Below are 24,977 nucleotides of genomic sequence, written 5' to 3'. Positions count from 1 at the left end.
GGTCGTTATTGTCAAAGAATGATATAATTTTTAATTACTCGTCGCGAATTTAAATAACGAGAATACACCTACGAGTATGAGCTGTTGTTCTGTATTATAATTTAAATTTGAAACGCGCTCTTACGTACCAGCAGTAAAATTGATAAATTACGAGCATACAGTTTTCATTTGCAATTCTGGAGGAGTTTTAAAGATTCCGGTTCTGTACTTTTTGCGATCTCTCGTCATTTTCATTCTCTTTGATAATGCGGATAAAAGAATATGAGTTTAAAAATTGTCGAGGAGTTTGCGCGGTTTCGCTGAAATCTAATTTCGATGTATAAAAGTGTTTTCAGCCCTCCGTTGAAAAGGTGTTTGAGAATTTTCGCGTCTCTGGAACGTCTTTCGCAATTTGTTGCGACTAGCTGATAGAGCTTAATTGAGCGCTTTAACGTTCAAGTCCGCTCGCGACTATTCGATTACCTTCAGGGAAAGTAAAAGCCCAAGAGGGAGAGAGAGAGAGAGAGAGAGTAGAAGGGAGGGAGAAAGGAAGAGCGAAGGGGGGGGGGGGGGGGAGGGGGATGGAAACGACCAAGAAATGGAGGGAAGAAGGTCCCTCAAGAGAAATGAAACGGAGGTGCGAGATCGTCCGCGGAGAGAAGAGATGCGGAATAAAGTGACGGGGAGAGGAGAGGAGTGGAGAGAAGGGTAGCTGCTCAGTTCGCTTGAGCTGGCTAAACTTTCTTAAACCCTTTCCGAGCCAAAACAGGAATTATCTGTGCTCGGAGGGATTACATTTGCATAAGTTATTACGGACTGTGTCTCATATTCTTCTTCCGCATAAAAGTCTCCTGGCTATATATATGTATGTACATACATCTATACACATAAATGTACTTCATATGTACACGTGCAGATTCACAGACACATACCTCGTTGAAAAATTTGGACGGACGCTGGGAAGTACGCGGGTTTTCAGAAAACATATGGGCTCCTCTTCCCGCAGCTATTCAGCCATTACATTAATCCTCGTGCCGGTTTTCTTTATTTCCTTTTTTATTTCCAACATGGCTATTTTGAACTCTCGTCAGAGATAGCCTTAAAAATCACAGCCGAATTACGCGGCCAGCAAAAACTCAACGTTGTTAGATGAAAAAAATTCTATAACATTTAATTTTCTTCGCACTCTTGATATTTTCTTGATAGTCCGCATAGTCGACAACGATACCTACGGCTTATATGTGCACTTGGTATTGTCAGTTTATCTCTTCCGCAGCTATTTTCTTATTGTACCTACTTTGAAAGTATTTTCAATGCGATTGAAATAACTTACGAAACTTTGATATTTCCTAAGATTAGTTAGTTTTCAAGTTGAGAATATGTTTGTTCTATAAATACGGGCGCCGTTGTTTCGCGGTTATAATATTTGTTGTGAATACCCCGAGGCGTGCCTGCTTTCTTTTCAATTATTGCAAGAATAGACGCTGGAAAACTCGCCCCGACGCGCATTATATACATATATATATATATATACATATGCATATAATATATGGGTATATTTTTCTCAACTTTTTCATCAGCAATTTCTTCACCTGATTGTGAATAACGTCATGGGATACTGAAATGCTCTATGCCAGCTAAAACCATGGATCTATTGTTCCCCACGCGACGCCGTCTCGAGAGAGGGTTTGCGCATATAGAAAAGGCTTCTCGCTGATGAAATCGATAATTAAGAAGCTGAAAGTCGATTGCGAAATTGCGGCGCACGGTGCGAACGACTATCACAATTTTTTCCACAGCCGAGTCTGTTTTAGCGTTCCATTCGTTTTGGATTGACGCGTACACTTTTACTTGTTGTTGTTCAAATTTGTTGTACAATTTTTCACGTTCACAAGGGCTGGAAAATTTTGTAGAGCTTCATTTTTACGGAAATTGAAGCCATCAAACTAGCAATGCATAATTGTATATTGTTACTATTTTTTGTTGTTTATTATAATTGTATATTACTGTATAATTATAGATTACAAATATGAGTATACCCGTGTAAGACACAATTCTAGCAGTTTCCAACATCGATCAAAATTTTGGCGGAAATTGATACGGTAAAAGAGTCCGCTGAAGCATTTTAAGAATGTTCGAAGCGCAAAAACCTTTCGTCGCGGTATCGATTTTCAAGAGTTTCTCCTCACTAAATGCAGAACCCTTAGGAGCTTAAAATACATAACTAGAATGTCGTACAATCAATTACTGAGAAAATAAAATGGGTTTTTATTTTCCGATACTTTTTGCGGCAGTAACCAGTTGAGACTAACGTAATTGTTGATTTCAGAAAAAATGCATCAATATTACATGCAAATTGGGTGTTTGGAAACTAAAATAGCTTGGAACGGCTATAAATTCGTAAACTTCTGGATGTTGCTGCCTTGCCCGAGGATAGAATTATTTCTCAGAGAGGGAAATGGCGCCGAAGGAATGAGATAGAGGCAGAGAGAGCGAGAGAGAGAGATGGAAGCCCTAATTTCTGCTGGTTTAATTGAGCGTGAAAACATCGTCAATGAAATAAGGCGAAGTTACGAAAATTGGAGGATTGTGCGGTACATAACATGAGGCTATAGTGATTACTATATAGTGAAAATTCATCCGAGAATGACGCTGCTTCTCTCATCCAAGAGCCGTTTCTTTCGAGTGACTAGAATCAACATGCGAAATCACCAACGAACATTGCGCGAAGTAATTAGGCACAGTGGTTTGTCCTTGGTTCGTTGTATACGGTGTCAGAAGTGGGATTTGCCAGAATGCGTGTTTCGTGATTGGAGAACTCGCAGGAAGTGGGCTCTCGTAACTTGCCCACTTCGAATTTGTTTTCGGTCGAGAATAGCTGGAGCGAGGGAATCCTCGACACTCCATACCGTCAAGGGATTTCGGCAACACCTTTCGGGGTATTCAGCTGGCGAAGAGACGTGACTTGCTTCAATCAATATTAATTCTGTTAGTGAATCGCGGACCCGTAGCCCGAGGGAAGGAACCGGAGGGATGCGAAGCCTGGAGAGTGAAGTGGATGCCACCCGGAGAAGGTCCTATTGTCTCTAATAGGGTTATATTTGGTTGTAAGAGCAGGGCACCGGGCTCAGCCTTGTCTCCCGTAGTCATTCGAAACGATAAAATGTTTGTACAACCGTTGGCAATTTCTGTTGAGAGAAAATTTATACACGTTCCGCAATGGAGAAAGGTTGTTCCGAAGAATTACATGTACAGGTGTCCAAAATTATCGAGGAACCGAAATTTTACAGGGAAAATCTCTTCAATATCCATGCGGACCAAACCGCTTGAATAAAAATATTATCACCTGTCTACCGGCAATCCTTCAGTAACGATCAGTGGATACGGCAGAATCAATGGACACGGCAAGAAGTTTTGATTGAACGATGATGAGCTGAGCCGATAGACAGATTGGAGAATGACTGAGGTTCACGTCGTTTGCAGCATATGAGGTGAAAGGGTCGATTGACTTGCTCTATTGAGTGTGCCGGAGTCCTGCAACGTTTTCCAACCCGGGTTGCAGTTCAAAGCTCGTATATCAAGAAATTAGTCGCGTCATTTAATGCCGGGTTTAATCCCCATCGGTGGGACGGAAGAGGGAACAAGTTTTGACGTTTGATGAATTACGCTGGCATTACCTGCTCGACCAAGAGAGTGAAGATATCAAAGCGAAGCTGAAGGGCCCTGTGGAAGAACGCTTCGTGTCACGCGTCAGTTTGCAATGCTCAGTTGGGTCGGAACTCTCTGTCCCCTTGGTCGTGCCTACCGGGGCTTCAATCGTGGATGGGGCGTGTATGCGAGAGTGCGTATTACGCTTGCGTGCACACAATCGCTGTCCACCGGACTAACGCGATTCCAGCTCCAACTCCGTCATGCAGAGCCGGGCTGCGAGTAACCTCCATTCGGAATCCCCGATAGAGCTGGAATATTCAACGTTCACCTTCCTCCCAGCTTGACGCCGGGATATCATCCGTTTCTCTATTTTCCTCACCTCCGGAATACACCAGAATCATGTACAGCTCGTACCTTCATACCTTACCTTCCGTCGAGGGGAAAACTTCCCCCAGCATCCAATAAGGCGACGAAGTTATCTTTACGGACTATTTAATTATGCATCAAAGCTGAATGAGCACCTTTGTGGTCAAATGTCTGGTGGAGAGAGATTGAGGCGGGCTTACATGGACATTTCGACTACACAGGGTAGGCTGTAGTAATCTACATCAGGTGGAATAGCCACCCCTGGGGACTCCGTTAATTTCGACAAACTAATTAATCGGAAACAGGACTATCACCCAAAGCCGTACAATAACCAGATATCGCGTTGAACCATCGCCTGTCTCATGCCCTGCTACACTGAACACCAGAATCCACAAGTCTATCCCGTCATCAACGAGAATCTCACGTATCGAATACAGCCCATTTAATTATCCCAGCACCGCAAGGCATGGCCTCAATGCCGAAACCTTATGCCGGCTGGATATTGGCCTCTAATAGTAACGGTGTTATGTAATCTATGATCACTTCACCGATAAGAAGGTAAAAGTAATTGAAAAGGCGCCGAAATGCTAGACAGTTAACTATTTCTTTACTTTTGCGTGAAAAGAAGTTCTTATACAGTGAGAATCCGCTTCGCTACACTCAATACTTTGAAAACAGCGCGTATCTTTATTGGTCCAACAGTATGCTCAAAAAATCTAATTTATAGGCACCATTAACCCTCGAGTTCGAAAGTCAAGCGGATGCATAAAACAGCTGAATGAAATTCAGTGACGGAAGTAGATTTGACGATCTTTACAGCCGGGGGAAGCTGTACTGCGCAGTTTACGAAGATACCGTAGACGCCGGAAGAGAGAGAATCGCTTTCTGACCTACTGCAGAGCAAAGCGGGAATGGAAGGTTTGGTTGATGGATATTGCCGGATAGGTGAGAATAGAGATCTGAGGTTATACCAGCCAATCAAGGATGATAACAGCGAGTGCTGATGAGTAGTTAATCTAAGGTGTCCCTGGAGGCGTCATTGAACCTCTTTCTCTGCCTGAACTCGCCTGCTTATGGTCGCGCCACCTCGTACACGTATCTCGACGGTCGTCACCCCTTCGCATCCGTGACTATCTCCCTGTGCTGATCGATATTCTATTGTGTTGTACCGCTCGAGCATCCCGTTCTTCGTACCTTGCGACGCGCCTCGAGCCATATTATATTAATTCACCCTGTAACAAGAGCCAAGCGTACCTTCGCGGCATGTGTTTTTCACACCTTGTATTCAGTCATGAAAAGCGACGAAAATGATATTCTGATCCCTGTTCGTCGCGTTTAGACTATCTGGATCAATTTTTATAAATAATGAAGTCAGTAACGATATGCGGAAGATAACGGATAACCGGATCCAACCTAATCTTCGGAATCTTGAAGTGAAACCATAACCAAAATAGCACATAGCAACATTCATAGTGTTGCACCTGATACTGAAAGTTGGTATACAGCAATAGTCTTACACTGTTAGAGCTATATCACAAGGAAAAAAGACTGACGCTGTACAACCGTATTGCAAACACTGTAACCGGCTGTTGAAAATTGGATCACCCCAAACTATCATCTGGGTATTTCCGTATTCTTTGATACTGGGGTTGACATAACGATTCGTTATTTTAACCTGACCTGATATAACTTCACTTTAGACAAGTTCAGTTCTCAAGACAACCATCGAATAACATCGAAAGCACTGCAGTTATAAAATTTCCCATGATGGCTGACTTTTCGGAAGTATAGCTACTTTGGCTTTCATGGGATGAAATAATTTGTCTCTTTACTTGGAGCAGATATTAGGCCATTTCGGAAAGTGGCAGTTGTATGTTACGGAAGAGTTGTTAACGTTATCTCTGTCTATCCTTGCTCCCCCGGGCAGATAGGGGGATCTTACTGCCTTTTACGCTAGAGTAAGCAATTACGTGCTTATGGTAGATAGCAGGTGTAGCGGCGGCTCCTCCAACCTGACGTCTCAGGGGTCTCTTTCGCGTGTTTACGCGAGTCGTCGCGACTTTCCATCGCTGAGCTGATAGCGGCGATGGTGTAAGAGCGATAGAGATAGAGGTGACAGGGTCGAAAGCCGGATGTAAGTAGCTCGTAAAGTACCCGTAAATTTCGATTAGTGCAAAACGAGATGTTGGCTGCCTCGACGGTTCCTATAGGCTATGAATTGAGACGTATTAGGGAGGTCGGAGATGAAAACCATCGAATTACCGGAGGATTTCAAGTGCGCCGTGCCTCTTGAACGTGATCAGGGCCGATCTCTGTATATAAAAGGATAATTGAAAACTCTTCAGAGGTCGGAAGGTTCGGAGACGTCATTCCAAGCAATTAACAATCAGAGCCTTGAGACGAGAGTAATGAAACCAGAATTTTCTTTAGCCACAAATCAAGAAACAGAAATATTCACAAGCAGTGCAGGGTTTCATTTATAACAAATTCATGAAGACCAAGTAGAAGACTCCTCGGGCTGATCGGGCCAACGGCGAATATCCGTAACCAAATCGGGAAACTTAACCGAACTGCAGAAGTTCAGACGTTTAGACTTCAGTCTAGCATGAAGTTGAGGTTGATTGCCAGTCGGTGAGCATCTACGATACCGCCGAGCAGGGAAGAGGCTGAATTCCACGAACATTACAATCCATTTACGGTGAGTTTCGTGTTATTACGAATCGGCGAATCGATCAACGAGCGGGAGAATATTACGGAGATGGAAATTGAGGCGGGGAAAATTGCGTGAATCGCCACGTGCAGTCTGGCTTCGGAGATTAACCCTTGAAGATATAACCCAACCCTCTTTTTCTGTCTCTCTCTAACCATCTTCATACACCCGGTATTTTCTACTGCATCGTGAAATTTACCAAAATATTTCCCAAAAGTACCGACCAGCTACCGACAATCAGTGAAGGACTATGTAAGGTACCTTTAAGAAATAATCTGGCAATTCCATCTAGAATTTCTCTTCACGGTAGAGCAAACTGCCGTCATCAAATGTATCACTCCAATCCGATCAATCCCGCAGCAAATTAACTGGGTACTGATCGCCATACACGGTCTTTGTATGTGCTCCGGATGAAACAGCGCCGGGTTTTCATTCCAAGCGGAACAAATGAATGCGACCCATCACCACTAGCATGGGTTTTGTCAGCCAACAGACCGTACGAACAAATGCAGTAGTTTTTATTCGTCTATTTTTTTATACGACGTGGGGATAATCCGCGAACAGTACATTGTAAAACCACGTGACAACTTTTCTATAGATTGAATAATACGTATACATATTCATCGGGCGTCGCGGGATCTTGATACTGACCCTTGATTTAATTGATTCGCATAGCTAAGGAGTTTTTACATATATTTATTCGAAAGACGTTACGGTTAATTGCATATTACCATAAGTGTAATTTTGACTAATAACGCGTAATTTGTGATTCCAATTACGATTGGAAATGCGGTTCGATGTAACGACGAGGAACGTCCGAGATGTCAGTGTATTCTATGGAATATAAGCATATGAACAAGAGATGTGAATTTTTTATCAGCTACTCACGCCATTTGACACTCTCCCAGATCAAACGAGTATTGACACTCGCTTGCGAGCTGTTCTTCACATTTTTCGAGTAAGGCAAGCGTACCAGTTATTAACCTCGTACCAATTACTGACCTGTTTTTGCTTGTGCCTGTTTGATCCTTTGTTCTAAATTTACCAAAAAATAAATTTGTAGTGTCCAGCCGTCTAGCAATTGGTTCCAGTCAGCAAGAAATTCACAATTTGTTTCGTCACTTTATAATTTTGGAAAATAAAAGCGTCAATAATTGGATCTAGACGTGTCGACAACTGGTGCACTTACCTTAGGGTTGTCAGCAGAATTCTTCCGGTTTTCTGAATACAGTGAGAAGGACATTTACATGAAAGGGTAGCGCGAGCGTAACCCGGATGAAACGTGTCGCAAGTTACACGGAGCGTATAGAATCCAGGCTTTACCATATAAGCTCGCTAATCCAATATATCTGAGTGTTGGCCTGATGTTGATGCTGTCCGTGCCACGGGGCGACGCAGTAGAACGCGGTTCTGTAATTAATCACTGCTCAGTGCTTGAATACAGATCACCCTGGACCTCGACGATATATGGTCTTCGGACGGAGGCTCGGGAGAACACGAAGGGCACACGTGAGCAAATGCTTTCCGCGACGACTTCCGCAAGCTTGATGGATATGGCCGTTACTGCCGTTTAAAATGTTCCCCGAAATGATCGCGACATTGCAGGAAGAGGGATCAATTGAGAGTGTTTCGGAATGTGCCACGCGATATTTCCGGTTGCTAATTAGGACCGATCTTAATTAGAGAGAGTCAAGAGTCTTCCTTTAAGAGCTGTGAGCGAGGCGGATTGCATTATGTGGTCTGGTGGCGTTTGTCGTGGGGGATGAGGTATGTTTTGACAGAGAAGAAACACGTAGTAATGAACGTAGGATTTCGTTTGTCTTATGTCGTAATTTTGGCTAGCCTTGGTGTTAACAAATTACAGGAACGCACACCGGTATTTTCGCATTATTCTCGACCATGTAACGGGTAACATATGAAGGTCTTCTGCACGTGACGAGACGAATGATATTTATATCGCCTCCGATCGATTTGACCTTTAAAAATAGATAGCGGGCCAGGAACAACCATCCGTCTTGTGTCCGTATCAAGGACCCGGACAGCACGGGGAAAAAGCGAGAGAAATATAAGAGCGGGCTTGTTTTTTGATATTTCGGCAAACGCCCAGGATGGCGATGAATCAGTCAAAGGAGCTTCTCTCTGGATTGTGGAAAATCACCCGAAAGCGGAGAAGCGTGCCAGAGACACTCGGAAGAGATCTTAACAAAGAAGAAGATAAAGCCCTTTCACGAATATATTTCTTCGTTATATTTTATTTTTAGTGAAGCGTTGTTGATTGTCAGATATAAAGCCGCAAACAAGGAACCTCTGATAGAGAGTATAAAACAACGACGAATCACCCAAGAATCAAAGACTCTCACATCCTTGTCCACTTCTATAGGTACGGTAATGTTTATTAATGGGTTCCTAGTGGCTCACTATTATTTTGAAATCAAAACATAGGGACACGAAAGGCAGGAGAAAAAAACGATGCGTTGATCATATACACATACAATTTTTTTAGAAAGAAAACTCGTTTCAGTTTTCAATCCAAAAAAATAGCGAGCCATTGGGCAACCATTAACGAACATTACTGTACAATTTTGAATTGTGCGCAAGAGAAGCCAGACACGACCATATTATATTTCTGATAATTATCTAGTACCACTGATGAATTCACGTCAATCCATCCGTTAAATTTATGGTAGCGCATTAATCTCGAGTCATGCAAGCCATCGCGAGGTAAGCTCATAAATCTGAAACATCGAACTGACCGCTTACTTCGAAATGGGGGATAATTACTGCTGGGGATTATATCGCAACCCAACGTAACGGGGTAATTGCTTCAAGCTTGAGAAAAAAATCAGCTAAACTCTACCCTTCTATACCAAATGTGTCTGTTCCAGGACGAGGAGTGATACTGGACAGTCAAGGACCGGTCTTGGTCACAGAGCCACGATCGACGGTGGAGTTTGCCAACGACAGTGGTACAATGATGCATTGTTCTGCACACGGAAGCCCAGCGCCGAGGATCGACTGGTTAATGGGCGACGGTGCCCCTGTGCTGCCGATTCCAAACATACGTGAAATGCTCAGGAACGGTTCAATCTACTTTCTACCGTTCGGGGCGGAGAGCTATCGCCATGACGTCCACTCGGCTATGTACAGGTGCCAAGCTTCGAATAGTGTTGGACGAGTTTTGGGCCGGGAGATTAGCGTCCGAGCCGGTAAGTCCTCCGCTTTTTCTCATGAAGACTACATAAGGAGACCGAACTTCGTGTAAACTAGTAGCTGCTTGAAATAAGATGACACTGCTGTTCCATTTGCACCAACGACGGTACGGGTAGTATGAGGTGGCGGTGAAACCCTTCTACGAATCACATTACAGGATCATCGATTATTCGATCTTGGGCATCCTTGCAACCAATGACACTTGGGTGCAAAAGGAATACTAGCGACGTTAGTGGTATTAAAAATAAACCTAACGTGTACGATTACTTTCACAAGTTTTGACAATTCACCCATTTGAGTTCGGTCTCCTTAGGTAGTCTCCATGGTTTTTCCTGCTGCATCTATGACAAGTTCAACACTCTCGTCAATCGAATAAACAAATCTTCCGCTTCCTGGATTTACAGTTGTCCGGCAAAAGTACGAGGTTCAAGTACGCGACACTTACGTTCTGGCTGGAAACACGGGAGTCCTGAGATGCGAGATACCGACCTTCGTCAAAGAATACGTTGCTGTTACATCCTGGGTGCAAGATTCCGCCTTTAACATTTACCCGGAACCAAAAAACGGTTAGTGCAACATATAAATTTTCACTGTGTGAAGCAATTATTTAATGCCTACCCTGAGTTTGACAGTGATTTACAAAGCAAACATTTACTCTGTGTGAAAATTCGGAAGCTTCTGACTTTGCATCATGGTAGCAGATGAAGAGGATGAATATCCACTTCAGTGCAGATAGTAATACAGACTTATTGAATATTATTTTGATTACTAATATGCGCGTTCGAGTCACGGGGAAAGGGGCGAAAGGGAGAGATGAGGAGGGAGGGAGTCAGGATAACGTCATCATTCCAATATGTCGAGGTGAGGCGGAATCGATTAACGACGCCATCTTGATTTGATGCGTTATATGACGTGCGCGACTATAAATTCCAGAAAATTCCACGCTGGTACTGGAAAGTGGTTGTTAAAAATATAAAATTAAAAAAAGGAAATAAATAAACAATGGGTTTAGGAAAAAAATATCGATATAATGCGAAGTCAATATTTTCACTGGTTCGCTCGCAACGGAAAATTGCAATGCGGATTTGTAGCATCGATTTGTTGGCACTGCATTGTACACTTGACACCAAATTGTTTGCTCTGCTACAACAGCAACTCGAATACCTCTAACGATGCACAGATTGTTGAAATGACACTCTTCTACGAGGGCATACCTTCCATCCGTCTCTCGAGCCAATTAAGACCTTGTTTAGTACGTCCGAACCACCTGCAAGAGTCAGCAACATATACATAAGTTGACCTACTGAAGAGGATAAGTTTGCCCTCGGTATGCCCCATGTGCTGTCATCACTGTAAAAAGACGGTTCTGGATACCTTGGAAACGGTGGGGTCGCTTAGAGATTTATTTTGAACGCGGATTTGCGCAAACCGAAAGGATATGCGAAACTTTTGACCTCGGCTCGGATGGAATTAGAGTCGGAATGATACGTTTCGAGTAAATATCGTGGTTAATTAGTGGTTGAGAGGGGCCAATTTTTAAGTGCGTGTACTGCAAACTTGTTATATCCATACCGGGATAGGCGGAGCTTACCGTTCAAGAGTGTGGAAAGCCGCATCTGCGCTGCTGCTCAGCGAATTCAACGGCGTGCATTAATGCTGGGAAGTGTAATAAGGGCCTGGTAAGTCTGGAATACAGCTCCTCCACTTCCCTGGGGTGTTTTGTTCGCGTGCCTTGAGCGCCGCTCCTCGTTCCACGAATTTCGAGATACATCTATCCGTTTCTAGCGCGATTCACGCTTTAATTAAAGAAAGTCTCGGATAGAGCTTTTGGGGGTTTATGTGCTGACTTGAAAAAGTAGCCATCAGTCTCTTGTCGGTTGCACAAAGGTGGAGATTGGTGTCGACTAACTTTTCAATCGACCGCGAAGAGCTGAAGTATAAAACATCCGCAAAGAACATTCGAGTCGAGTTGATAAGCGTTCCGAAAGTTTCCAATGGTGTCTATAGAGGTGAAGAGTGAACGAGCGAAAAGTGTGACAAAAGTTCGACTCTTCATTATCGCGTCTTGTGATCCGATAGCACGGTTAAAAAGATATATTGAGCTGCTGACGGAGGGGGAGCTTTCATTCTCGGGGGATTTGACAAGCGCTGAATTTGAAAAAAAAATCCAGTCCTAGCGATCCGCGACAAGAAACCTTTTAAGACTGCCTCCTACCTCCATCTGTGATATCTGAACGCTATTGAAATAAACCAACGTTTGAAGAAATATTCAGAACAAAAGCCTTTAATCTCAACTGTAACAAAGGAGCTGAAAAGTCCTGAACGTTTCTGCGTTTTACCGTGAAAACTGTCGGGAGAAAAGTTTCGCCCGCAGAAATCTGTTCTTCCTTTGTAACTGACGCAGTCTCTCCTCCTACTGCCGCCCATCAAATGTTGGTAAAGTTTCAATCGACCCATTCTGCATCACACACCAAAATCCACGCACACAAACGCAACGCAGACATTCTCGCCTCGCCCGAAACTGCAGTTCAAACATCAGGCACTAAACTCCCAATGCAAATTCAGCTCTGCTGTGTTCAAATGTCCACCATTATCATTGCCTCACTACTAGCCAGCTATGCTCGTCTCTTGTTCATCCTCCGCACTGCAAGTTTCACAGCTCCGCGGTTGACACAACTATTTTCCCATTATCTGCACGGAGCAATTGCACTTCTGCCAATAAGCACGGTAAATATTCGTTACTAGTCTTCAGCCTCCTTTTGACGGCTGCATTGAAGCCATAGTTTGAATCGCTTAACCCTTCGCAGCACAGCGTTACATATATTAGACACCTTTTTGAATCGGTTATTAAAGATTTACATTCAATTTCAAGATATCGATGTCATTTTTGTAGCATAATTGGACTTCTAAGATGTCAATGTTGATGTTTCAAGAGGGATAATGATGATTCCGGGAATATAGTGAACGATATAAATAAACAAAGTGTTGAAAATTCTTGTTTTTACAGAATAAATGTAATTGTGGGGAGGTTATGGGAACTAGAAGATGAAACTCAGTGTTCTTTGATTTGGGGTCGCTAAAAACGAATCCGACGTCAAAATTTCAGGATTCAAAATAACGGATTCAACGTGCCGCAATAAAAATATAAAAATTGATCCGATTCGTCAAATTTTGAAAATATCTCAGATCTGACCCCATTTTTGAAATCAGCGACCTCGAGAATCCTTAAATACCCAGTTTCGAGAAATTCGACTGCAAGGAAAAATGTATGCTTCAAAGGGTTAAAGCTGAACGCGTTTCTCCGGTCGAAGAAATGACTTTGAACACTCTTCCGCGTCATCGTCGACTCGTTCGCTGATTTTGAGAGCTGACAAAATTGAAGGGGCATTCTTCCGACAGTCCGAATCAGGGTACAGAACTGCGCGGATCGATTCCAACGATCCTTCGTCGAGCGGGTGATGAGGCGTCAAGCGGATGCTTTATGGGGCGCGTGTTCAACGGGATACCAATCGAGGCTTGGGCCAATGTACCTTACGTGAGTCGATAACACGAATCAATGCGAAACGGGAAGCTCGAGGGTCTGCAACGCGGTGATGAGGCGTACAGTAACACCGGCATTCGGGCAAACGTGAATGAATGGCGCTGCGATCACGTCGCGGCTGCATTTAACAAATATTCGAACCGTGAGTGTTTTTGAATTGACGGCAGGAGGCGACGGATGAGACGGACGAGGAGCGAGATATTGACGTTGTTGTTGCGATGGGATCGCAGCGATTTTCTGCACGCGATGAGGCTATCCGCAGAGTGTAGGTATGCGAGGTTGTGAAAAAACGCAGACGTTTTATCGTGCATAACCTGCAGTTGAAGATGGAAGCTACTGTGAGAAATGGGCCTAAAAACATACGGTGATTTTAGTTCGTGAAATTTCGTTCGCTTTGTCTACTCTGCCAGCTCACTTATACGAGTGTATAATATTTATGCTCGCCAATAAAAAATCCAATCAAAAAATTCAAATACGTAAAACGGAGAGCAATTTGAACGAGCATTCCTCTTACCGCCTCCGCTCATCATGAAGCAACCCTTTTTATATCGTACCAACTCGTGGGCAATGGGGTTCGAGATACAGGTATGCATACATTGTGGAATTTTTATAACACGCCACGTTGAATATTGCTAACACGAGGATACTTTTATTCACACATGTTTGTACGCTACGAGTCAGCCGGTCGGAGGATATTTTTTAACAGAAAATTACACGCATACAATTTTTCTCTAGTCTGACAAATTGGTTCTGGACTTTTGCTGCCTGCTGCATGGATAGAAAAGCACAAAATTATTGGTATGTCGTGGTTCATAAGCTACACGAGAAGACATGGTTTTGAATATCCGCCAAAATTGAGAACTTAGGATGAGACAGACAGCCTCCGCCTTATAGCAACACGGGGATTATCAACCGGGTGCGAAGGGCGCGAATTTCGGCTCTCTGCCATGAGCTCAGGGGACAGACTTCGAATTTCAGCTATCTCGTTGAAGTTCAATCTCAGATGCTGACAGCTATGATGGAAGAGAGTGCAGGCTGTGTAAATGGATCACGCCTAGTTGGACATGGAAGTAAAATACAACGTGACCGTAATAGTTAACGACTGGCTGGAGAAGTGTGGAATCCATCGGTACACGGTAATATTAAAGTCCGGTGTGCAAATCAATTCTATTAAGGGAGTTACAAAGAGATTTGAAGTTTCTTTGATGCGGCGATTATGAGATAAGAAATAAGAAAAGTTGTGACGCTTCTTTGTTTTCATTCTATCTATTTGTTCCGGGGGATGCTTTTTTTTGGAGTTTACTCCTTAAGAAACGATTTGACTTATAGGGCCCGGTACGGAAATTATATGAGGAGTAAAATCAAGTGTAACACGAAAACTTGAGGCGTCATAGAAAGAGACAAACATATATATCGAACGTGCAAAAGAATGAGATGGAATACATTACACAGCGTTTCCTGTACTCGGGGTCTCCTCTTTGTGCGGTGCTTCGTAGTTTCACTGTATAGTTCATTACCTCCCGTCTGAGAGTTGAATGTGTGCGTATAATTGTACGTGTGTGTTGTGTGCCTGCGTATGAATTTATAAGACGTGACGTTATTACGTCAAGATATTTGAAAATATGGAAGAAATTGATTTATGATAATGAAGAAGAATCCGAAAAACACATGGATGCGGTTAATTGGTAAGCTTATCGTTTACATTTATGAATAATATACATTTCAAATACGAACAACTAGATCTTCTATTTAGTGTTTTTATTATTTTTGATTGATTGATTTAATATATTTTATATTTATATATTATTTTCAATACTTATATTAACCCTTAGCGGCAAACATTTTTCCTTACTTACTATCGACTTGAGTTTTGTACTCGAGGGTTTTTGGGGTCACTGATTACGAATCTGCACTAAAAATTTTAAGATTCAAGATGGCGGATTCAAGATGGCGGATTCAATATGGCGGACCAAAACGCAAAAAGTCGTTTGACAAGAGAGAAAGTTGGTACTCGGAGGTTTTTGCGGTCACTTATTACAAATATGCACTCAAAATTTGGAAATTTTTGAAGTAATATAAATAATCCGAATAATTACAGATATATGTTTGTTTCTCTTATCATTTTGGAAGATGCGTTCATTTACCCTCTTTTTCTATTCAATATATCATAATTATCGTTCGTAAGGAGTAAACTCCAGTAGTGCGTCGGAGCTGACACACACACTTTTTTTTATCTCGTATTTTGCTTTCTCTTTTTTTGCCGTCTTCTTCTGGACTCATCAGACTTTCACCAACTCGGTTAAACGATGGCGAAGCGTAGAAGAAGCTAGAGAGCAGATTTCCCGAAGAAGTTGAGCAATCCCGTGGGACTTGGATCCTTTTATCTTTATCCGTAATATCTCGTCTTTCGCAACATGACAAAGCCCGAAACCCGTCGAATGTTCACCTTAGTACAAACTCTCATTCATCCAACTAGATCAGCCGCTCCCTCTCCCTTTGTGAAACATTCACGCGCAATGAATTAAATGGAAGTTCTACTTGATTAGGTCAGATCGCAATAAATATGACAGAGATTAACCCAGAAATTCTTACTCAAGTTTATTCATATCCAAAAAAATCAGTTCAAGGATACCAACGCGGTAAATAATGAAAAATTAACTATTGTTCACAGATGGAAAATACCACATGCTGCCGACGGGAGAGCTCCTCATATTCGCGGTGAGCACTGCCGATGCACATTCGAGCTACCGATGCCGAACCGTCCATCACGTGACCGGAGACACGGTCGAAAGTTCATCGTACGCACGCCTGGTGGTGACCGGTGAGTACCGACGGTCGGTAAAGACTTTTAATTAAAGGAACAGGCGTCCAAGAATTTACGACGTCGAGAACCCGGGGCAATAAGCTATGGCGACACCCCTCGAGGGGTCAAAGGACGCAGTCTGCAACTAGCTGCAAGGCGTGAGAAGGGTGCATCTGAATAGTGGACGAGGGGAGTGATTTAGAAGAGCTGATCGCAGTCGAGGAGGATTATCAGTTTACACAACGATATTGGAGTGAAATTAATCTTCATATAACCCACGAATTCGTTCCTTCGTCTCAAACTGATCCCCTTTCGGTGAAATTTCGTTCCAATCGTTCGTTCGATCGAAGTGATGTGGTTGAGGTCAGGTTAGGTTAGGTTAGGTTACGGTACACTATAATGAGGAATAATCAGATGTCTTAACAAGGAGGAAGGAGAAAGGTGGATGAAACTGAAACTGAAGATCCCTTCAGCTCGGGCATTACATATCCAAGGTGTATTTGTGTTTATGTGTGTGTGTCAGGTGGCGAAGTCTGTAGTTTGAAGGAGGGCTCCATTTGCGGAGCACGGCGCTCGTGCTGATGGGAGCAGATAGTCCTACTGCGCGGCGAATGGAGCCGAGAAAGGCACTGCCAGATAATGGGGGAAGTGTAGCGAGAGAAAAATGACACCGCCGGGAAAACAACAAGGCACCGATGGTGGGAAACGGAGTTTCTCCTGGCGGTGAATCTCGCCATTTTCCGAGCCCTCGACGGGCTTTGTGTATCAGTTAACGGATGTGCCTCGTAAACGGAACCTTCCCTCTCGCCATCCAGGCGGGGAAATTTTTATTTTCTCACTTGAAAAAATAACAATAATATTAACACAAAATCCACTCGTGTGGTCGAGCAAACAACTCCGAAACCGAAATAAAGACGTTATTGATGTTCGTCAGGGGAACGTCATTCTGTAGGGCACCTTATTCGAGAACATAAAAAACAACCCTATTCTCCAAAAATGATATTTGTCTTTCCGACTAACTCGATAGGCATCCTTCTGGGCAAAGTTCAGATGCAGAAATAGGACTACACTGCACCGATAATTAGGTAGTGGTCGATTTACAGAAACCAAATTGACCAAAAATCTGTTTACTCACACTCACACAATCTAACAAATTCTGTGTTCACGTCGGCCAAACTTATGTATTATAAAATTGTGTCGAAATGACAAAAGAATCAATTTTCTCGATCGAAATGAAAACAATTTGATTGAATAATGGTAAAGCCGAGTTAAGTTTAGTTTGATATCATTGGAGTGAACAAAAGATTGGGTCGAATGAGGTGATATTTCGCTGGATTTAATAAATCATGGTCGGCGGGACCGAATGTTTGTTGTTAGCAGAAATCGCAACAATTATTTGACGTGGTTTGTATTAAAAACAATATTCTGTACGATGACGATGGAATATTTAATTAAAGCGGTGGCATCCATTCAACCGCAGGTGCAACCTGGTTCGACCATGTATACTGACCGTGAGTTGGTGCTACTAAACAATGGTACGAACTGTCGAATTTCTAATTAAATCAATCTTGACGTTGAAAACATTCGTCTATTCGATTCTACCTGTAAGAATTTATTATGGTAACCACGGTATATTCATTTTTACAAAATCATAGCTGGAGCAACGATTTTTCCTCTAACTGAATTTGCTTGGTTGATTCGATGACTTTTTTCTCTTCGCATAGAAGCCCGAATTTCACCTGAAGGGTCGAGTTCAAATACTGAATTCATGTTTGTAGTCCAACTGAAGTCAATTTGCATATTATATGATCCAGGACCGCGGCGAATATGGGATCGACTGGAAAAGTGTGAGAGAGGCAAGAGGGGGATGAGCACCTCGGCATACTCGAAATAATAATCGCTTATCACATGGTCCGCGGCCTCCATTGGCTTGCCCGTGGGTTCCCACGCGTATTGTTTCGTTTTCCTTGACTTTTGTTATTTTTCGAGACATCAAGCAGCGTTATTGCGGTCCAGGGCTGGCTAGGTGGAGATTACACATTCCCTCCGGTATTCTCGTGGCTCGGTCGAAATGGGTTAATGTTTCGTGTCGAGTGCTTGCTGGGAGCAGTCGGCACAACATTCACCCAATTTTTTTCCAATTAAAATTTTTTACACGTCAAAACGGGCTTGAGGGCTAGACCTGAAGCTTCCAGCTAATTCATTCCACAGGTTCGGTATTTTTTGCCTTTGTTCAGCCTTTAAGGGGGGAGCCTGCTTTAGAGGCTTCAAAAAATCGGTTTTTTCGAGGATTTTTTTGGGTAGGAAAGAAATATCCGATTAAAGCGAAACTTTCAGGGTTTATTGTTATGTATTTCAACAGTCTTCTCGAATTTTTTCATTAGGATACATGTCGTGTTATGCCTGGTACAAGCATTTCACCGAGGCGTCTCGAGTATGCATTTGTCGTGCGGCGGGAAAGGTGCAGGTCGTAATTTCCGTCTGAAACAAAGAAACCAAAAAAATTTTTACTTCTTAATAGTAAAGCTTCTAGTTAAACCAAGAAAATTCCACAAAAATTGAAAAATTCAACAATTTTTCGCAAATTAAAAAAAAAATTCATTTTTCTTGAGAAAAGATTTCACTTTAGATTGTTTAAAAAGTGGGTTAATCTTAACCTTCTTAAGGTTTTTTAGGTTCAACTAGAAGAGAATTTCATCCCGAGTCCAATGCGATTTGTCTCGTTTCGATAGGACGTTTAGTTTTTTCCCTATCTTTCCCGCCAATTAGGAAAAAGCGTAAAAATGAAAAACGGAGAAATCGTGCGTCAAAGTTTTCGTACATAAAAAATCGTAATTTTCTTGAACTTACCGCATTAATATGCTAATCAGCGATTCCTGGTCCATAGAGTTGCCCTTCAGACTCTTCAAAAAACTGGTTCAAAACTTCAAAAAACTGGTTCAGACTCTTCAAAAAACTGGTTGAAAACTTCAAAAAACCGCTCGTATACCTGCTGGACGCTTGCTCACTATTTCTTCTGTAACTCCGAAAATATTTCCAATTTGCGTCTGACATTTTAGGGACACATTCTTGGATAGTTCGGGAAGACATTTATGCAAAAAAAAAAAAAAAAAATAGATTTTTTGAAGCCTCTAAAGCAGGCTCCCCCCTTAATCCAACTGTTTTTCTCTTGTGGTTCTGCCGGCTCTAATGCCAAAGAACTGCGATAGAGTGGAAACATTGAACCAATCTAAAGTTCTGATGGGTTTACGAATCCCAGATTGAACTCCACCGGGGTATTATCAACGCCGAATAGCTCTAAGAATGCTCAATTCAATTCAACAAACGAGTAGACAGACTTTCCACCCACCAAATAGACCGGAATTCCGGCCATTGCAACTCGGAGCATTTCGCTAATCGGTGGTTGAGAGGGAACCAAAATTTTTTAAGAGATATTGGATCAGACGGTCGTCCACTACCGCCATTCTCCTGTCTGCGGGGCTTGCCACCCTCTACTTTTGGCTTCGACGAGGCAACATTGGCGTCTTGTTTCGTCTATATGAGAACGAAGAATCGGCAAGAAACAATGCGATACTGCTTTCATCGTCTGGGATCTTAGCCAACCAAACTGGCCGTGACGAGGAAAAAGGCTAGAAGCATCTTGCGAACAAGGTCTGAAAGTTATACCCGGCTTTACCCAACGCTCAGGTCGATACGGAGATGGTATTGGTCCGTCAGCCTTAGTTCAAAGACAAGGTTTCACTGTCAGCTGCAGGTGCTAAAGAGCAGAGCCTTAATTGGAGACGAGTTTCCGCTCCGAGATGAGGTCGGTATTTTCTCTCGAATTCCCATCAAAAGCTCCTCCACGGCTATAGAGTTCTGAAATCCGACCAGCTGAATGATTCGCCGAGAAACATACATGTATTCTCCAAGCCTTACTCTACAATACAAAACTCAGCACTGCCGATTGTTTGTTACCGCGTATACATACATGTATACCGTATACTTGTTGTTGACTGCAGTCTTTATTTAACGTGAAAGCGGAAGCCACGCGAAGACGCAGGGAAGACATATTTTCCTTTGTAAAAGAAGACTGGATCACGAGCATGATGGCATCCTGGTGTTAGCACGTAAGGTCATGAATGCTGTAGAAGGTTTATTTTCTCAAAACACGTCACCGTCTCTTCGCCCGTCATTTTAAAGCTCCTCGTGCATTTTCTATTGGGTATCATGTTTCCGAGTCCAATCACGTTATATACAGCAGAATCATTCCTGTATATCACTCGCACTTTATCAATAATGGATTAGTGGCACAAATGATAATCTCTTATGCGAGTTGAACCCCGATAATAAACTCTCGCCTGACGGTCTCTTTCAGTACTCTAGTCATCTGTCTTCTCTATTACAAAAGCAGAGCTGCTGCTCTTACGGTTAGAGATAGAAACAAATCAACAGGTTTGATCGATGGCCATTGAATTACGGACGTGGGAAAAAGTTGGATCTGATTGTGAGATAAGGCATAAGCTGATTGATCATTTTTGATTTGTATGTAACAAATCTTCACATCTTCGTCAACTGCATGGTATTGAGAAATATCCTGAAAATTCCCTCTTAATGGACGATGGAAAATGCTGTCACAAAAACCACTCGGGAACTTCAGCAGTGAAGGACTCCGGTCTAACACGAGAGCCTGAAAGCGTTACTGAGAAAAACCCCATCTCCAGAAAACCACTCCGCGAAGTAAAGACTGCAGGAAGAGTGTAAAGTGTGTACGTTATGCTGATGACGGTTATTTCATGGTGCTCTACCGTTCCTGAAGCGTAAAGCTAGTGATACCTACTCCTCTTCTCGCTCAAGGACGACGAAAAGTCTTCAGTCATGCACTACCTCCTTGCTGCAATGCGTACGATATGATCCACATGCGGTCTTGCGGAACCACCGCAAGTGCAACTCAGCATTCTCATGGGAATCGTTGTCTTCCTTTTTCTCCAACTACCTAAGAGCCGCCCACTTGTCGAGGCACTGAGCATTGTCCGCTAACGGGTCCAGAAAAGGTTTGGGTCAGCCGGTATTTCCATCGATTGCGCGTATCCGGTGGTGTCATCCACGCCGGCATAAGGCAGGGTGTGGACACTTTACCATTTCAAGAACGAATTATTCACTGGGCTTGGATCAAACTGTAGCCAACATAATAATGATTTCCACTACAGACATTATAGAACATTTTATATTATCACTAAAGTAGTTGGTAATTCAGTATTTGTGGCGACCTCTGACGATGAATTACTTTTATACTCACATTCTCGAATGCTGATATAGCAGTAATGCTATGGGTTACACGTACGAATGATCTCATCCGTGTTATTCGATCCATGGATGATTTTATCTTGAACATGTACACTAGAAAGCGCCACTTGAAATCAAGAATGCTACGAAATAAAATTTCATGTTCTATAATTTTGTCCCATTGTTGTTGTATCGCTTTGGTCCAAACCTTTCGAATAACGTGTGGAGGGGAGTAGTAAGTGTTCACACTCTGGCATAAGGTGCTCTGCAACCAGAGGATGGTGATTTCTTTCGTCTCTTTGCTTGATCGCGTCGTGGGGAAAACATCACTTCCACCTGTCGGAAAGCATCTCGCGTTATGCCTCGCCGCGAGAAATTTCCCATCCCCGTGATGTTAATAATTTTCTAATAGACAGCCAGCACCGAAGGAAGAAAATCGCGATTCGGGATCCATTATTTCGGCTGAAACGGCAGGAGGTAAAAAAGTAGGTATAATCTAGCTTAAGCTAGCTCTTCTCTAGCAAAAACTCGCTTAGAGTGAAACTTTTTGGGGAGTATACGTGGAAGGAAGTGACGTGGCGTGCGGAGTAGTCCATTTGTTATGAGCTGAACGACGGGCAGGCAGGAGTATACAAGTAGAGGTTTTCCGTTCGTAATTTATCAGCCAATCCATTACCCATACATACAATATCAATTCCTTTTTCACCGATACAAGAAGAAGGCTCGTATATTTATGATCCATTCGATTATTTGCAATTGCTAACAAGTTTAGGGTGGAGCAGTTTTTAACGAAACGTTTAGTCTTATGCCTACGTGATAATAGTGATACCGATTTGGCAAAGCCTAATGGTCATTTGCAACGAGAATGAAAATCCATAACTCGATATTTCTAGATGAGTAATCTGCAGCTCGCTTAATGAGGGGGGGGGAGTACCTTTAAGCAAGGAAAAAATCACTGATTTTCATGGTTTTTTTACAAGGAAAGACTTGTTCAAAATTTTCAACCTTTTCGTACTTTTTTTTTTGCTACTTTTCGCAACTATATCGTATTTTTTTTTTTTTTTTGATATATTTCAAAAAGGCGGAGATACGGCACGGTCTTCTGTTCGGGTTGCGGCGAACCTCATCAGACGGGGTGTCGTGTGGCGTTGAATGGATTAATCTAAAACGAAAGAAACAAAGATTGTTCTGTCAATAATACTCAAACGCGTAATATGAACCTATAAAAAGTGAGAAAAGTTGAAAATTGATGAAATGGTACGCTTGGAAACAAAACAGTTGAATTTTCTGAAAATAAAATGTCGATATTTCGCAATAAAATAATACTTCTTTGTTCTCATCTAATCTCACAAACATTTAGGTTTATATTTTAGATAATAAAGTTAGGAAGATGTACACTAAGTTTCGTCGAAATCGGTGGATTACTTTTTTAGCTATGTATCACGCCTGTTTTGAAAATGTAGTTTTGAGAAAAACGCGTTTAAAGTTTTGTTAAGTAAAAACTGTATGACGTCAATACCTTCAATCACGCCCTCGGATTCTTCGCAAAGTTCATTTTCCTGGATTTGCTTCTCTGTTCGGGCTTTCGAGCTTCTTCAGAAGATATTGAGCTTCTGCGCTGCTGACGAACTAATCGCCCCTCATCAAGAAGGACTGCGAATTTAGTTCTAAGCCACGGGATTTAGACTCTTGAAATGTTATACGAACATTTTTTGGAATGAAAAAATTATCGTTTTTTTTAGGCGGCTAAAGGTATCTCCGCACTTAATCCAGACCACTGACGCGAAAGACGCACTCTTTGCTCATCTCTCGTTTGATCACACGTTACAATTCGCAAATGGCGGATGATGAAACTGGACCGTGCGAAACCGGACGCGATATATGCAAAGCCTGGGAATATATACGCGTGGGTGGTACGTGTGGCCAGGACTGCGATCAATATATCATCAGCTGAAATTACAATAATACGTGAAAACGGAGGCGAGTCAGGTCGAGTCGTATTAAAGAGCGACAGAGGTGCGGATAAAAAATACAAAGAAAACAAAACCATCGCGACGCTCTGCTAGAGAAATCATGCCCAGCTTCGTTAAACGTGGAATCATTTCCATTTGCTGAAAAAAACCTTGTAATTCATTTTGTACATTCTGTGGTAAAACTTGTGCATCGTGATCTAGAATTTATTACCGTGATTATAGAATTGAAATAAAAAAAAGGTGATATTGTTGAAATAATGCAAATACCCGTGAATGAAACGAAATATTCAGATTGCCGAGTCCCATTTCACGGTGTTTTATTCGGCGTACCCACATTTGGCTTTACCCTGGCTGCTTAGTGAGGCAGAGGAATTCCATCTGCAAGTCACTCCAAAGGTTAATCTCGTGTAAAGCCTCTTGCGGATCCTTTCCTGGGGAAAAATGCTCTTTGTGAGCGTTGAAAACTTCTTGAATTGCGGCAGAGACTTGAACCGAAAGTTTTACTTCGACTGCTAAAGAATATGCTTCGTTAGTATGCATTTCAAATTCATAATCGTCTCGTGTGTATAATACTCGCTTATTTCATGCGTACCCTTCTCATCCGTTCAGTTACGCATTCTTCCCAACGGATATTACAAACTGGACTCACAAAAATTTTCTCAAGTTCTCAAGAGGATCAATATTTTCCACAGCAGTCTTTCCTGGCCGGATTTCCTCCGATAAACCTTTTAGAGTTATACACGTTTTAGAATCTGCACTCAGAATCACTTGTACTTTTTTGTCGGGTCCTTATTACCGTATAAAGTACGAATCTGGCACGGGTGCATTTTCAAGATTACAGTTATAGAAAAGACGTGATGTTTAAAGGGATGCTAAATTTCAATTCTCATTAGGTTAATGCTGGGCTTACATGCTTCTAGTTTTAGCTTAATTAAGACATACTGACGTAGACTTTAAGGTAGCGTGAAGACCTTAGAAACCACTGTGCAACAGAGTTTTGGCTCATTTCCCCGCATCTTTGCCAGTGGTGGTAGGTACAAGATTTCTCTCACTACGATGCTGTTCCTTTCCTTCTCAAATATTCGTAAGCAAGCCTAAATCAAACTGGAAGAGCAAACTGCTCGTAAACACGCTCGGTAACAGCTCAATCAACGCTGGCTACGTAACATGGACGAAGCTTGATTGGCACTGATCAAAGAGCAACGACGCGTCACGAAACAGTCTGCTGATTACTAATGGCCTATGCTTGACGATTTGCCCAGTTGAATGCTTAGTGCTCGAGTTTTATCAGCAAGGACATTATACCGTTAAGGTTTGCGAAAATATAATGCAAGCTGATTAGGATTTTTTTTTTGTCATTTTAAAATTAACGAGCCTCCTCTTCTGTAATTCGCAACGAAGTAGGTAAAACACGACTACCATCTATATGGTTAACGAGTGAAATGATCACTATTCGCGGAGTTGAGTAGCTATTCGTGT

The 24,977-nt window shown here is 42.4% G+C and overlaps 1 protein-coding gene and 1 long non-coding RNA gene across 7 annotated transcripts in view; one reads left to right on the top strand and one right to left on the bottom strand.

Moving 5' to 3' along the window:
* Positions 1-24,977, top strand: part of LOC124182557 (Down syndrome cell adhesion molecule-like protein Dscam2) — a 63,668-nt gene that overhangs the window by 16,942 nt on the left and 21,749 nt on the right. For all 5 annotated transcript variants that reach the window (XM_046569992.1, XM_046569990.1, XM_046569994.1 and 2 more), the window contains 3 exons: positions 9,592-9,912; positions 10,321-10,482; positions 16,129-16,278. In XM_046569992.1, the coding sequence (XP_046425948.1) occupies positions 9,678-9,912; positions 10,321-10,482; positions 16,129-16,278 (547 nt within the window). In that variant the 5' untranslated portion in view covers positions 9,592-9,677. The remainder of the gene's footprint in view (positions 1-9,591; positions 9,913-10,320; positions 10,483-16,128; positions 16,279-24,977) is intronic.
* Positions 22,252-24,653, bottom strand: LOC124182558. Of its 2 annotated transcripts, none has more exons than XR_006870807.1 (5): positions 24,445-24,653; positions 24,091-24,223; positions 23,766-24,010; positions 23,045-23,475; positions 22,252-22,687 (listed from the first exon to the last, which is right to left on the bottom strand). It is a non-coding gene; the product is annotated as an uncharacterized LOC124182558 (long non-coding RNA). The 2 variants fall into 2 exon arrangements; XR_006870808.1 differs by having other exon boundaries at positions 23,766-24,007.

Source organism: Neodiprion fabricii, chromosome 5 (genome assembly GCF_021155785.1).
Source record: "Neodiprion fabricii isolate iyNeoFabr1 chromosome 5, iyNeoFabr1.1, whole genome shotgun sequence".
Classification (NCBI taxonomy): Eukaryota; Metazoa; Arthropoda; class Insecta; order Hymenoptera; family Diprionidae; genus Neodiprion; species Neodiprion fabricii.
Note: the sequence above shows the minus strand (reverse complement) of the source record. Positions and strands in the feature narration are given on the sequence as shown.